Source organism: Pelophylax lessonae (assembly GCF_965119305.1).
Source record: "Pelophylax lessonae genome assembly, chromosome: 4".
Taxonomy (NCBI): Eukaryota; Metazoa; Chordata; class Amphibia; order Anura; family Ranidae; genus Pelophylax; species Pelophylax lessonae.
The window spans coordinates 477,546,893-477,563,423 of NC_138771.1; the positions used below are offsets into that span (position 1 = coordinate 477,546,893).

General features: G+C 43.4%; 1 protein-coding gene across 1 annotated transcript in view; it reads left to right on the plus strand.

The window, feature by feature from the left end:
• PARP11 (poly(ADP-ribose) polymerase family member 11) overlaps window positions 1-16,531 on the plus strand; it is a 69,295-nt gene that overhangs the window by 23,530 nt on the left and 29,234 nt on the right. The window contains exons 3-4 of the mRNA XM_082256228.1: window positions 8,303-8,440; window positions 14,616-14,736. Coding sequence (XP_082112354.1) covers window positions 8,303-8,440; window positions 14,616-14,736 — 259 coding nt within the window. The remainder of the gene's footprint in view (window positions 1-8,302; window positions 8,441-14,615; window positions 14,737-16,531) is intronic.

Consider the following 16,531-nt stretch of genomic DNA (forward strand, 5'->3'; position numbering starts at 1 on the left):
CGCCTCGGATCGTCCCTGCTCCAGACCTAAACCCTATTGAGCATCTGTGGGGCATCCTCAAACAGAAGGTGGAGGAGGGCAAGGTCTCTAACATCCACCAGCTCCGTGATGTCGTCATGGAGGAGTGGAAGAGGACTCCAGTGGCAACCTGTGAAGCTCTGGTGAACTCCATGCACAAGAGGGTTAAGGCAGTGCTGGAAAATAATGATGGTCACACAAAATATTGACACTTTTGGCCCAGTTTGGACATTTTCACTTAGGGGTGTACTCACTTTTGTTGTTAGCAGTTTAGACATTGATGGCTGTGTGGTGAGTTATTTTCAGGGGACAGCAAATGTATACTGTTATACAAGCTGTACACTCACTACTTTACATTGTAGCAAAGTGTAATTTCTTCAGTGTTTCACATGAAAAAAATTAATAAAATATTTACAAAAATGTGAGGGGTGTACTCACCTTTGTGAGATACTGTATTCTTTTATGTTCAATAGGGTGGGAAGTTTTTTTTACCCTAATGCATTCTCTGCATTAAAGCGTTTGTTAACACAAAAAAAAAAAGATCCTGTTTCCTTAACCACTTGCCAACAGTGCACTTTCACCCCCTTCCTGCCCAGACCGATCTTCAGCTTTCAGCGCTCTCACACTTTGAATGACAATTACTCAGTCATGCAACACTGTACCCATAAAAAATTTGTGTCCTTTTCTTCACACAAATAGAGCTTTCTTTTGATGGTATTTAATCACTACTGGGTTTTTTTTTTTTTGTGCTATAAATTAAAAAAGACCGAAAATATTGTGAAAAAACACATTTTTCTTTGTTTCTGTCATAAAATTTTGCAAATTAGTAATTTTTCTTCACATATTTTGGCCAAAATTTATACTGCTACTTATCTTTGGTAAAAATAACCCAAATAAGTGTATATTATTTGGTCTTTGTGAAAGTTATAGAGTCCACAAGCTATGGTGCTATTCATTGAAAATTGATCACACTTGATCACACCTGATGTACTGAAGGCCTATCTCATTTCTTGAGACACTAAAAAGTCAGGAAAGTACAAATACCCCCCAAATGACCCCTTTTTGGAAAGTAGACATTCCAAGGTATTTAATAAGGGGCATGGTGAGTTTTTTGAAGTTGAAATTTTTTCCCACAATTCTTTGCAAAATGAAGATTCTTTTTTTTTTTTTTTTTTACAAATTGACGTATTAACAGGTTATTTCTCTCACACAGCATATGTATACTTGCAACTACACCCCAAAACACATTCTACTACTCCTCCTGAGTATGGCGATACCACATGTGTGAGACTTTTTCACAGCCTGGCCACATACAGAGGCCCAACATCCAAGTAGCACCGTCCGGCATTCTAGGAGCATAAATTACACATAATTTCCTGACAACCTATCGCACTTTTGAAGGCCCTGGAGCACCAGGACAATGGAAACCCCCGTAAAATGACCCCATTTTGGAAAGCAAACACCCCAACATATAATTTTTGAGGCATAATGAGTCTTTTGAACGTGTCATTTTTTTCCACAAGTTTTTGGAAACTGTGGAAAGAAAATGAAAATGCATTTTTTTTTTTACACAAAGTTGTCCATTTATGAAATATTTCCAACACATAGCATGTACATAGCAAAAATTGCACCCCAAAATACATTCTGCTACTCCTCCTGATTATGTCAATACCACATGTGTGAGACTTTTTCACAGCCTGGCCACATACAGAGGCCTAACATCCAAGTAGCACCGTCTGGCATTCTAGGAGCACAAATTTCACATATAATTTCCTGACAACCTATCGCAATTTTGAAGGCCCTGGAGCACCAGGACAATGGAAACCCCCATAAAATGACCCCATTTTGGAAAGCAAACAGCCCAACGTATAATTTGAGGCATAATGAGTCTTTTGAATATGTCATTTTTTTTTCACAAGTTTTTGGAAAATGTGGAAAGAAAATGAAAACGCATTTTTTTTTACACAAAGCTGTCCATTTATGCAATATTTTTAACACATAGCATGTACATAGCAAAGATTGCACCCCAAAATACATTCTGCTATTCCTCCTGAGTATGGCGATACCACATGTAACACTTTTACACAGCCTAACCACATACAGAGGCCCAACATCCAAGTAGCACTTTACACAAAGTTGTCAATTTATCCACTTTTAAGACTGGGCCTATTTTTGACACTTGGTGTTTACAAGCTAAAATCATTTTTTTTTTTGCTAGAAAACAACTTAGAACCCCCAAACATTATATATTTTTTTTAGCAGAGACCCTAGAGAATAAAATGGAGATCGTTGCAATATTTTTTATCACACCATATTTGCACAGCAGTCTTCCAAATGCAATTTTTTAAAAAAATATTCACTTTTTTTAATTAAAATATAAGAAAACAGTAAATTTAGCCCAATTTTTTTCCATAATGTGAAAGATAATGTTACGCCGAGTAATTAGATACCCAACATGTCATGGTTCAAAATTGCGCACGCTCATGGAATGGCGCCAAACATTGGTACTTAAAAATCCCCATAGGCAACATTTTAAAAATGTTTACAGGCTACTAGCTTAGAGTTACAGAGGAGGTCTAGGGCTCAAATTATTGCTCTCGCTCTACCGATTTCGGCGATACCTCACATGTGTGGTTTGAACACCATTTACATATGTGGACGGAACTTGCATATGCGTTCGCTTCTGCGTGCGAGCTAACGGGGACAGGGCGCTTTCATTTTTTTTTTCCTATTTATTTTATTTTAATTTTTTTATTTTTACACAGTTTTAAAAAAAAAAAAATGTTTTGATCATTTTTATTTCTATTACAAGGAATGTAAACGTCCCTTGTAATAGAAATAGGCATAACAGGTCCTCTTTATTGTGAGATCTGGGGTCAAAAAGACCTCACACCTCACAACTACACTAAAAAAGAAAAAAAAAAATTGTTGAAAAAGAAAAAAAAAAAAAAAAGTGGCCCTTTAAACCGGTTGCTAGGCAACGACTTTTGACGTAGCTCCGGTCCTCCAAGACCATAGAGTCGAGTGAGGGCTATCTTGCCCTCACTCGTCTTCCTGTCTCTGAGGATCCGGGACCGGATAGTTTTCCCCGCTGCCGGCGGGTCCGGTAAGCTGGGAAAACGTCTGGGACGCGGCGGGAGGGGGCACCTCTTCCCCTGCATCGTAAGGGTAATTCCGTAGCGAATCCGCCACTGGGACCACCCTTATCTGAAAGCCAACCTCCCGCCGTTTAAAAAAAATACTGGGGTTTTGGCAGCTATCTGCTGCCATAACCCCAGTATTTAGCTTTTAATGACCGACGTATATAGTCGTTAGGCGGTCGGTAAGTGGTTGCATGTATATAGCAAAAATTGCACCCCAAAATACATTCTATAAAGGAAAGTGTACAGGAATAGTCCTAGTCCATCTCCGATCCGCTACTATTAGCGATTTCAAATTCCGAATCGGATTTGGATATGGATTCGGATACCGATGAGAGCTCCCCGGTGCTCTCATCAGTCATGGAGAGGACCTGAAGGGCCTCCTCGCTGCTGTACATCCTTTTTGACATGCTGGCTGTGATGGGCTGTGTGACGGGTGACGGTTGACTGCGGAGGATCACTGATGGGTGGCAGATGACTGATAGGTGGCAGGTGACGGTCACTGATGGGTTGACAGATGACGATGACTGATGGGTTGACAGGTGACGATGACTGATGGGTTGACAGGTGACGATGACTGATGGGGTGACAGATGACGATGACTGATGGGGTGACAGATGACGATGACTGATGGGGTGACAGATGACGATGACTGATTGGGTGACAGGCGACGCTGATTGATGGGTTGACAGATGACGATCACTGATGGGGTGACAGGTGACGATGATTGATGGGGTGAGAGATGACGATCACTGATGGGGTGACAGATGACTATCACTGATGGGGTGACAGATGACGATCACTGATGGGGTGACAAGTGACTATGATTGATGGGGTGACAGGTGACGATGACGGGGTGAAAGGTGATGATGACTGATGGGGTGACAGGTGACGGTGATTGATGGGGTGACAGGTGACGGGCGATGGTCACCGATGGGTGACAGGTGACGGGCGATGGTGCACGGCGGTACTGATGGCAGTCTCTGGTGACAGGTGAACTTTAGGCTACGTTCACATCTGAGCGTAGCGATCGCGGGCAGAATCACCGCGATTCTGCCCGCGATCCGGAAATCATTGCAAATTGCGGGGCGCCTGTGTGTTGCCTGTGATTTGCAATAGCACCCCAAACGCTGTGCGATGTTGCCGCGATTTCCGCCTGCTGCATGTAGCCCCAAAGAAACTCTTGTACCTTTTTTGGGCATCATGTGTTGTTTGCACGATGTTACCGCGAATCGGCAGGCGGAAATCGCGGCAACATCGCACAGCGTTTGGGGTGCTATTGCAAATCACGGGCAACGCACAGGCATCCCGCGATTTGCAATGATTTCCAGGTCGCGGGCAGAATCGTTGTGATTCTGCCCGCGATCGCTACGCTCACATGTGAACGTAGCCTTATGGGTGTCAATTTCTGGGCACTGATGAGGTGACTGTTGGGTGACAGGTGAAATTGGGGGGGGGCTGGGGACTGTGTGGGGACCTTTATTAGTGTGCTTGTACATTGACAGGTTTACAGAGCAGTAACTCACTGTTTCTGGCTCTGCTCTCCTCACACTGGAAACTGTGTGAGGGGAGAAGAGCTAGTAACAGTGAGTTACTGCTCTGTGTTTACATTTTGTGATCGGCTGTGAATGGATTCACAGCCGATCACATAGTAAACAGTCACTGTCAGTGACTGTTTACTACTGCCGGTGACTAGCTGTGTTCCTAGGGAACACAGAGCCACCGACATGACCGCGCTGCGCGCTCCCGATCGCGCATGCGCGGTCATCTTCTGGGCTCCGCTATTGTGATCAGCTGTGTGATTAGATCACAGCCGATCACGTGGGAAACAGCCATGCCCATTGGCTGTTTCCCCCCTGCCGGTGACAGGCTGTGTCCCGGGGACACGCCGCCACCGACAGTGCAGGGCGCCGCGCACACGATCACGCGCCTGCCCTGCCTGAATGTGCCGCCGTCATGTGACGGCGGCCCAGAACAATGGTCGCACCGCTCCGCCGTAATATGACGGCAGGCGGGCGGCAAGTGGTTAAAGCATGTTATACAGCACAGTGCTTGTTCTGTGTCATTTGGTCCCCTGTATCACCTAAAAAACTGGCTGATCCTGCCAGTTTCTGCCCTCCCCTCTGTAAACTGACCACGGTGTATAATGGCTTCTAAGTCCTGACACTGTGGTTAGTTTACGTGCGTTCATCATCCGCAGCTCTCTGTCCTCCTCCTGTACTCCTCTCCCCTTCCCCTCCCTGCCTTTCTTCTCCTGTGTCAGTGCCTGCCCCCTCCCCTCCTGCTGCTAAAATAGTTTTTATTATCCTCTAATAATCCTCTCTGTACACTGATTACAAATGCTCCTGTCTGTGTTTTATAAAAAAATAATTGCCGCCTTTACCGTATTTCAGAGCAGCTCCCAGTGATCATGTGACCAGCCGGCTCTCTCTCCTCTCCCTCTCTCCTCTCCCTCTCTCCCCCCACCTGACGTCCGCAAGGAAATCTCAGCCTGCCTGCTGCATCTGTAAGACACGGAGAGGAGAGAGCCCGCCGGTCACGTGATCGCCCGGAGCCGCTCTAACATACGGTAAAGATGGCATTTTTTTTATAAAACACAAAGACAGGAGCACTTGTCATCAGGGTACAGAGAGGATTATATAAAGTTGTCAAAGTGGGTTAACAACCACTTTAAGGTAAAAAAAACTATCAAATGTTGCTTCCCCCCAGCCTCCCCCCTAAATACTTACCTGAGCCTAATCTCAATCCAGTGCTATGCTCCACGCTCTCTCCTCACAGGACAATGAGGCAGCAGTGGGAGCCATTGGCTCCTGGTGCTGTCAAGCAAATCCTGTGACGAGGGAGCAGGGGCAGAGCCAAGCTGTGCTTTTTGTGTCTATCGACGTAGGCAGCACGGCTTGGGATTGAACCCGCAAAAGTGCCTCCATAGAAAGCAGCTTTTTATGGGGACACTCGCCGAAGAGGAGGAGCCAGGAGCACCCGTGGGGGACCCCCTGCAGAGGAGGTTCAGAGCTGCTCTGTTCAAAACCATTGCACAGAGGAGGTAAGTGCGACACGTTTATTATTTAAAAAAAAAATTATATAGTCATTTTAACATGCTGTTCATTGAGATATGGGAGAAATTGGGCTACCACACCTGATGAAAAAAAATCCCTTTTATAAAAACTCAATACACCACAATGCATGGTACTGTATGTGCACTATGCTGCACTGCTGTGCATTAGGATCTATTGTACAATGCATTGGGGTGCCTTTCATACATAATATAAATTTTTACCTTGCACTCATAGTGCTAACTGGTGTAGGTTTATCGTGCTAGTGCACTGTGTGTTAGTGCACTAGTAGCTCAATGGATAGTTATGTAGCACCTTCCTAGATAGGTGCTAGGTAGGGAGAGTAGTTTTGGCTCTGTCTTCCTATCAGAAGAACAGCAGACAAAATATAGCTGCACTCTGCTTATCAGGGGAGCATGATCAATACTTAGGCCTGTTCAGTATGTCTGATGTGTGATTCATCTGGGCTGAGGGAGTGTCCCCACCGTGTCCAATAGGGAGGCCTGTTGGACAGTGGAGGAAACCCAGCCAGTGACACACAGGCTTTTGTGGCTGTCTCAGTGGGTTGGCACAAACAAGTGGTGCATCCTGGGATATGCTATAAAAGCCGAGGACACATGTTTCAGGGGGTCTTCGGGTGGGAAGCCAAGTCCCAGAAGGAGGGTGACGGCTGTCTCTTCTTAAGCTGTGGAAGGTGGTCCCAGGCAGTCAGCCTGGTGAACCAGAAGGTGTGGCTGAACCCAGAGGTCCAGTGGAAGCTGACTAGTGGAGTTGGAGGCAACGGTGGTTCTGCAAAAACAATGTCCATAAGTACAGAACAACTTGCCCAGGGGTCTGTCAGGAAGGGGACCACTCCAGAGGCTAGATTCAGAGGACGGGTGTCAGCACACAGGCAGTGAGAGTAAAGGGGGTGCCAAGTTAGAACCCTGAAGATAATAACCAAGCAGGAACCTTTAAAGTATCTTCACTTCAGTGGCAAGGTGAAGCTGCGCCCTTGTCGCATTCTACGGTTAGCTGTCCTCAAGACTGTGAATAGTTAATAGTTGGAGTATCCCACTCATCCTATCCCAAGTTCCAAATAAAAACACAAAAACAACATCCCCTGGATTGATTATTGACTGAGCCAAGGACTTTCATTGCTGTTTATCTGTTATCAGTTGCTAAGGGTAACCCAGGGGAATTCAGAACGTGTAATTCTCAGCAGTCCTCTAGGGGGCAGTGCTACACTTACATAGTTGGTAAGGTTGAATAAAGACACCACTTCAGTGTGTGTGTTTGTGTGTGTGTGTGTGTTTATGTTACTATCATTTCCCATATACCTGCATATTGCATTTGCTAAGATGCCCATCTAGGAGTATTTTTAAAATTGACACTTTCCAATGACATCACTGATTGTGGAAAGGAGTCCCACATCCTTACCACTCTGCCAGTAAAGAACCCACTACATAGTTTAAGATTGAACTGCTTCTCCTCCAGTTTCATTGAGTGGCCACATGTCTTCTAAAGCTCCCTGAAATGGAACAGTGTTTCCCTATGCTAGAATCACCATTGATATATTTGTATATCGCTATAATTTATTTTTTTATTACAGGTACTTATTTAGTGCCGTCAATTTTATGCAGAGCTTCACATATGTATTGTACATTCACATCAGTCCCTGCAATCAAGGTGCTTACAATCGAAGGTCCCTAACTCACACTCATACGTACAGATACTAGAGCTAATTTAGACAGGAGCCAGTTAACCTTCCAGCATGTATTTGGAGTGTGGGAGGAAACCCACGTAGGCACAGGGAGAACCTGCAAACTCCAGGCAGGTAGTGCTGTGGTTGGGATTCAAACCAACAACCCTAGTGCTGTTAGGTAGAAGTAATAACCACTTAGCCACTGTGCTGCCCCATCATGAGCATTGGAAAGAACAGAATAAGGATGAAGATCACATACTTTGTGTTCATTACCAGTATATAATCTACAGTATATATCAGTGGAAGTGAAATTGTTCCGTGAGTTACTGGAATGGTAGAACGGTAAACAGAATGTAATTGCAGTGTAGTGTGTGTTCATAATTGCACAATTCTAATTGTTATTTCAGGTGCAACATGGCCTACCTACGCAAACAGTGGGGAAGCCTAGTACCAGTAAAAGTGATGTACCGGAGGAAATGGATGTTTCAGATACACAATGGGGGTGGTTTTATCTTGCAGAATGTGGAAAGTGGCATATGTTTGAGGTATGTATTACTGTTTCCATGCACTGGTATTTAAAGCAGACCCCTTTCATCCTGTTTACTCTGCCTCTTCTTCACTGAAACCCCAGGTGTTGTTATCAGCTCTGCCCAGCTCCTATCTGCTGGACTATAGAACAACCCTCCCCTCAATTTAAAAGCATAAGGGAGAGGTGTACTTGTAGTGCAGTGGGGGTAACTGGTCAGATCTGACAACATTGCTTGGAATTTCAGTGCAGCAGAGCTGTCAGCTCATTACAAGATATATTATAAGCTTAAAGGATTGTTTGACAGATTAGCAGGTATTTTCCTATACTCACCTCTCTGTAAAGTGACAGCACATGAGGAAATATGCATGCATTGCAGAAATGTCCTGAAGTTTTTTTAAAGAGCATTCTGCCCAGGACCCACTCATGGGTTTTTGAACTTTCATGCAGGCTATCTACTAGGTCACTCTTTAGGTTTTCGCATACACGAAGGAAGGATAGTATCAGGTAACAAGAAAATGGAGTGTCAGAGAGGCATGGCATCTGGAGGTAGGAGAGTGGCTGGAGAATGGGAGTGCAGAGATAACACAGTGGAGGAGTAACAGAGATGTAGCGGGGCTGCATGTACAGCAAAGGTGCAACAGAGTCTGTGGACACTGCTGGGGTCCAGAGGAGGCTGCGGGTACAGCAGTGAGGTGACAGATTCCATGGGTGAGATGCTACAGGGCTGCATGTGCAGCAGAGAAGTAAACTGATTTGGTAGCTCAGGGGTGAAATAGAATTATAGAAAATGGAAAATTGTATACTCGCCTTTACGTAATTTTTCTTTCCTGGTGTATCTTCATGGCAGCATACACTGGGTTGTGGCTCTGGCTCGTGGCTCTGGTTCACTATAAGTTTTCAGCTATAAATTAGGACTGGTTACTTATCGGTTTTCAGTTAGGCCCAAGCCCAACATTCTCTGTAACTATCACCTCAAGGATGGGAATCTGTATGGTGCCATAAAGATGCACTTGGAAAGGAACATAATGGAAAGAGTATACAATTTTCTGTTTTCCTGGCGCATCATGGCCGCATACATTAGGAAATAACTCGCCAGTCAGGTGGGTGCAAGAAAAAAACTAAAATTATTTAACCGGGACTGGCCTGGCCGGCTTGGATAACGGACCTGCCAAATTCTACCGCCGTAAGCTGCAAAATGAACGCATTCCTAGATGACCATGTTGCCGTCTTACAGATTGTTTCCGGAGAGACTCTGCAATACGCTGCCAAGGAGGTTGCCACTGCCATCCGAAGTTGGGAAGCTGTAGGACCGACTAGGGCTTCTTTATGATCTTGATTAACCAAGAGGGATATGGTGTGCGAGGATGCCATTTGCCCCCTCATTAAAAAAAGGAAGGAAGTAAAGGGAAACCGCTGCAGAGAACCAGGCTTGTTTAAAGTGCTTTGCAATGCTGGCTAGCACACCCCCAAGACCACCTCACTGGGGTTCCATTCCTTAGAATTCGTTTAGAGGCTTTACAGGATGGGGACTTCCACTCAGGAGAGGCTGAACCTGACTGGGGCGAATGCGATAAGGGATAGTACGCAATCCATCCAGTCCCAATCTGGAAATGGGAATAAATTTACTAGTTATAACTTTATTAATAAAAACCTAGGCAGACAATGCAAAGATGACATGGCCTTGAGTTAGCAGGTGTATTGCTGATGTTTGACATTATAAGAGACTACAGAGTCTTTTGCCTTCCATCACAGATCAGATAGGTAAGAGACTTAGCAGGAAGCAAATGTGGTGTTTTATATACAATATAAATACAAATGATTGAAGTGAGTTTTTTAGAAACTTTAACTCATTTTTACAGGATTAACATTTAGCTGACATTTAACATCTATAATTAGAAAAAAAATATCTGTAGCCTTTTTTTTTTTGTGGTGACCCATTAAGAGACACAGGAATTCTTAGACTGTCAGGTTATACTGCCACCCACAGGAAAAATTGTCAACAGGATACTGGCTTCACTAAAAATGGGCAGCCTAGGATAACCCTGCCCACAATCGCCATGCCTCAGTTTTCTTTCTATTGTGCTCAGGAGAGTGAATATGATGTCTTCTTCAGCTCTGCTGTTTTCTTTTTGTTTAGAAGATTTTTTCAACAGCTGCTGGTAGTTTCATGCCAAACATGTTAAATCCTGGAAGTCTTGTGCAATGAACACTGGTAGATTCATAGCAGATATGTTAAAGTAGCGCTAATTCTGCAATACTTACCTCTTTCCAATGGTCCAGCGTCCCTCGCTGGTGCCAGCATCTTCGACCCAGCTTTTTCCGGGTGCCGGGCTGTGGCAGTTCTCATTGGCTGGTGTAAGATGACATCATTCCTGTTCTGGAATGCAAACTAAGCTGCGCTTGTGCGTCTCAGTGTAAATTCCAAAGAAGACTGCAAGCAGGCAGGTAGGTTTATTTTATTGCAGAAGAGACATCACAGGCTTGCTTGCAGTTTTTAAAGTGGAACCTTATTTCTGCTTTATATCTTGGAAGTCTCTCCAGCTAGCTACGGAGCACATGTTTTCCAAGTTTTTACTGCTATCCTTTTTTCAACTTCTCTTTTAATATGCAGTGCACCCCCCAACCTTCTAGGGCCTGACGGTGACCCCCAGAGACCGGGAGGGCCGACATTCCTCCTCAGGGTGTAGATTGCTAGGCATGGTGGGTGATGAGACAAGTAAAAACGATGGGCGCCAGTCACTTTTATGCTTAAACAAGAAGGGTTTTATTTCTTCTCAACAGCAACAAAAATGGGAGAGAGGGGTAGGGCACAGGACACCCTTACAATCAAATTGGCAGACTCCATACACAAAATGACATGTAATCAGACAGCGGTACAGGAAACTGACCTTAAGGCTCAGACTGACCTGGGAGGCAACTCCTCTGCCCTAGGTCCAATCCCTTTCAGTAATCTGTGAAACTCCAATTGATCTGGGAGGCAGCTCCTCTCCCCTGGATCCAATCTCTTTCAGAAATCTGTACTGGCTGGACAGCTGTCTTGTATATCAAAAGGCAGGTAACTCACACAGGATGTAGGAGCTCTGTGGATACTCCCATCCAGGCAGTACCCAGGCTCTCCTCAGCAGGCTTCAGGCCTACCCAGCAGCAGACACAGTGGCACCCACCCACCCCAGACGGGGGTCCGGGTGGCAAGAAGAGAGATCATTGGACTTCTTCCGAATAAATAGTCTCTACCAACAGAAGAGAGAACCACAGCCAACCAGGATTAGGAGGAAATCCAATATACCACAGTACTATAATCAGCCAGGCTAGTTACCGCCCAGTAAACTAAATTTACCAGCAACCCTGCTTATGACAAAGGGTGCTACAAATACATTTTTATTAAAGAGCTTTAAAGAGTACAGCGTGCGACGCACCAAGATATACAGACAGCAGCATAATATTGGTGACCTTCAGATCAATGGCAGGCTTACATCAAATAGAGAAATTTTAGCAAATAACAAAAGGTTTAGTATGTCAAAGCGTGTTAATCATACAATAACAGATTTAAATGTGGATAACGGGAAATTAAATCCAAGCGCCTCTACCAGAGACCCAGGTGCTAGTGGGTGAGAAGATGTTCGTGTATAGACTTCACTTATGCAAAAAACAAAAGAGTGCATAAGAAAAAAAAATCATCCCTACAGAAGACCCTAGGTAAATAGTAGAAGGAAGAAGGATAGGGGGGAGAAGAGAGGAAGTGGAAACAGACATCAAGAGCACTGAACCAGAAACCCAGGGTCTCAATGCTTATAGTGATGTATATCTGTTTGTTGGTATGGAAGGTGAGCATATTGGATCCACGGGGTCAAAATTTTAGGGAATTTCTTATGCGTATATAAAATAATACTGGAGAGCTTCTCTTTAATTAAAAAAAAAATAAATCTAAGCGATGGCGAACTTCTGTAAAGGGTAAAAACTGTTATTTCCAATATCTCACTGTTGTTTGTTTTGCCACCAGTAGTACATAGGTAGCCAGTTTGAACTGAGATTTGGTGAGGTTTGGAGGTTTCAGGTGTAGTAGGACGTGCCACAGATCTCTTGGGAAGGTTATAATGATTAGTTAGTAATGATTGTAAAAGTTTTAGGACTTTTGTCCAGAACCGGGAGAGCGTAGGGTACGTCCATAGTATGTATCTCCCGGAGTAGAGCAGCCCTTGAAGCAGGTTCCAAGGGAGCGGATGGGTGAAAATGTGCCAAATGGTACGAGACCAGGTACCACCTCATAACAGTTTTAAAGACCGATTCAGTCGTGAGGATAATACTGGAACAGAAAGCCTGTGTAATCCAAATTTGTGACCAGTTTTCCCTATCCTTAGTGATGAAAGACAAAGCAGCTAGAAAATGTGGCACAGGTCCAACATGTCAAAAAAATGTCAAGCTTGGGCGCCAGACATGGGAGTAAGTCACACATGTGCAAGTCACAAGCAAGTCTCAAGTCTTAACCTTCAAGTCTCAAGCAAGTCCCAATTTACTGTGGCGAAAAGCAAGCAAGTCAAGTCGAGTCCCTGCTAGAAGTCAAGCAAGTCAAGTCAAGTCATTTATTTTGGTCAAGTCACAAATCAAATCCAAATACTGAGCTACCCCAATTTTCACCTTTAAATCAGTTAAAAGTCAGTGGTCAGGAAATGTTTTGTTTTATTTTCAACATTAACAAAACTGCTTAGTGCTTTTTTTCTTGGCATATTAAAGAAACACTTTGAATGCCCAAACAGCTCGAAATCCTTCATCCGGTCATGTTTCAACACCACAGGCACTAAAAAAAGTATTTCCACTGTTAAACAGCCAGTATCCTAAAAATCAGAACACACCGAGGGGTTTTAAGTGACTGTGGTGTCAGAAACATAACAGGCACATTCATTTTGCTTTAACACATCTTGAGAAAATGCAAATGTTTAATAACTTAAAAAAGTAAGGTCATTTCAAGTCATATGTCTCAAGTCAAAGTCAAGTCTCAAGTCATGAATACCAAGTCAAAGTCAAGTCGAGTCTTTTATTCATCTTAGTCAAGCAAGTCTCAAGTCCTCAAACTGGTGACTTAAGTCTGACTTAAGTCAAGTCAGTGACTTGAGTCCCCCACCTCTGTTGGGTGCTCTGTTGGGACAGAAAAGAGAATGGAGACAAAATAAGGAAAGAGTAAATGGAAGAAATTCAGAAAGGCTCAACTGCTGGGATGTAAAGGAGAAAGTTGTCTATGCAGTCAAGGGTGGTGGTAAAGTACACTAGCATAGATGGGGTCACCTCAGCTGGCTGGATGTGTACTGCATAATGTAACATCCAAAAGAGATATAGAGAATAAATGTAGCAAAACTGTTCCCTTACATTGGGTATGCAAAGGAAGAAGGGGAAAGAATAATAATAATAATAATATTCATATTGGGGTAGGGGTGTGTGAAGTTTCTCCATTCATCTAGAGCTAGTTGTAGATTCAGGCCTAATATAGAAATTCCTCCAGTTAGCTAAACATTGCAAATTCCCGGTTGATTATCTATGCTGGTGTTCTCTCTATGACAGTCCCTCGGGCAGCAGTGACTACACATCTGTGTTCCAGTTCACATAGGATTCTGCTGTGTCTGGAGATTTTCTATGGAGGTATTGGTCCACATCTGAGGCTGTTTTTCTGTCTCCATCTCTGCAAGTCACTATTGTGATTTCCCAGCAGGCTTGCGCTAGGTTGAGGTCCCTCTTCTTTATGTACTGAGGCTACCCATATGGTATTTTTCTGTAGAAGTATGCGGAACTAAACACATTGATTTAAGTGATTCACAAAACGGTGAATGCTATCTGTAACGGTTGCTTGTGCCTTAAACCAAACTGTCAAGCAATCAAATGGCTGGCGGGAGTCATAACTGCTATTTATATTTATATTTTATTTATATATGCATCATGGCATCTGGAGATCAAACAGAGACTTGAGGGAAGCTTCATTGGCTGTAAAGGACAGGAGGGTTTAGTTCCGCTTTAATTGGTTGTTTTTTGTGGCAAGTTATTTTGTCCTTTAATCTAGGCTTGCTTTATGTAGTTCACAAGTTGGCCACATGTTGGAGCCATTCTTTTTTATTTTTATACTATGGACCTGCTTGTTTTTTAGGGAGACAACTGTCCTTCTATGGTTAGCTTTATTATGTCTTTATTTTTTTTATATATTTTAGTCAAGTCCATCTGAGTTTTGCTCGATAACAAGTCAAGAGCTTGAACAGCGTTACCGCGAAAATCCTCATAGCTCAGTAGAATTTTCAACTGTGAAGTTCAACTATCGTATAGATTTCACAGGTAAGCCGTTGTATGAAGTGTTCTGGAAACTGGAAAAAAATATGATTTAGAGATGATTAAAATGAACACATACTTGTCAATAGTAGGACAAATGAACGGGCAGACAAGAGTAAGCATCTTTTATTTGCTTTCTTCACACATCAGCATGTCAGCATTGCAAAATCAGCAGCATTTGAGGCTTTTATATGTATTTTGCAATTTTTATATAATAGGAGGTCTCATATGCTGTCCTATATTTTAGTGGCTAAACAGAAATATTCTTTATAATGCAAGCTTTCAGAAGGAAGTCCACTAATTTTGTAATAAAATAAATAATACTTTATTTGTTGTATAATACTTTAAATCTGGAACTCCAGAATTTTTTCTAAGTTTCTAGATAACCAGGAGGTCAGGTTATAAATATCCCACTGCAGATTCCAGCTAATCAGCACAAGAAAATCTAACTGAACTGTTTCAGCATCAGAGGTGTTTGTGGCATATATTTGCAGGGCATGACAGCATGTCATGTCAAGGCACCTCCGCAACCTCCTTAACTAAAAGTCACATTAAGTGGAATGAAAGGCTTTCTTTTTTCACCTCCCTACAATCAGATACTACAGTAATATTAAATCCTTATGGTTTGAATACTATTTTTTTTTTTTTTACTCACCTAGCAAAAAGGTGAAGCTAGGAGGATAGAAAAAGCTGCAGCACATTGCTGTTAATGGTGCCAATGGCTGGGCTGTGCTGGGGTGGGCAGGGCAGGGAAGGGGGTGGGGCTGGGCTGGATGGCGCTACTCAGAGCTGTGCTGAAATTATTGCACAGGCACCGAAAACAGCCTAAGGAAGTGCCTGTGAATAGACACATTTGGCTGCACAGGCACACCATTGTTGGTAAAGCTTAGCAGATTGCTGATTGTCTAGCTAATGCTGGCCATAGACGGTTCAAATCTGATTTGAATCGTGTATGGGCAGGCTGAATGTACTAAGTTGATCGATCGATCAATTTAGGTACAATCCGCCTAACGGATTTTACGTACGGTTATCGCGAGCGGCTTGTATAGCTGCTAGCAATAATCACTGTCTTCTCCCAGTGGGGATGGCTCTCCCCGCCCCCCCCCCCACTGGGAGAAGACAATGGCATGGCAGGAGGAATTCCTGCATCAACACTATCTGTTTGATGGGGGCATCGAGCAAATTTCTGTCCTGCAACCTATGGTATTCTTAAAGTACCTTTATATTACTCCCTGCCTCCTCCAATTCTCCAAATTCCTTTTTATTTTTTACTGCTGTGATCTGACTTCTTGTTAGAAGGTGCCTACAATTTTTCTCCATGCTCACACTGTGGGCATTGTAGTAAGCATAGAGCAGTGCATGCAACTGTAACAAACATTCACTGCTCATTCCGGGAAAAACAGAAGTGATGGGGAAAAGGGAGAGGTTTGGGAGCTCATGGAGGATGTTACTAGGAGGCAGAAAAACACTTAAAATAATTGATTAGAGGACCATTAAGTAGAGGATGTGCATGGATTATTTTTTGGAGAACAAGGATATCATGTAATGTCCCTTTAAAACTATTTGAGTTCCTTTAAGAGAAATATCACTTTAATCACTTCTTGTCCTGGATATACCATGAGGGGTGAATCTCCCCAAAGGGGCACAGATGCCAGTAAAAGCCCTTCCCTGTCCAAAATAGCAAAGGTTTTGCCTGCAGTTTTTACTTTTGTGCTTTGAAAGATGGCAAAGTAGAGGAAACTGTGGTTTTAGGATCTGGTTCACAAAAGAGTCCAGTAGAATAAAGGGCTAGTAGTCTCTG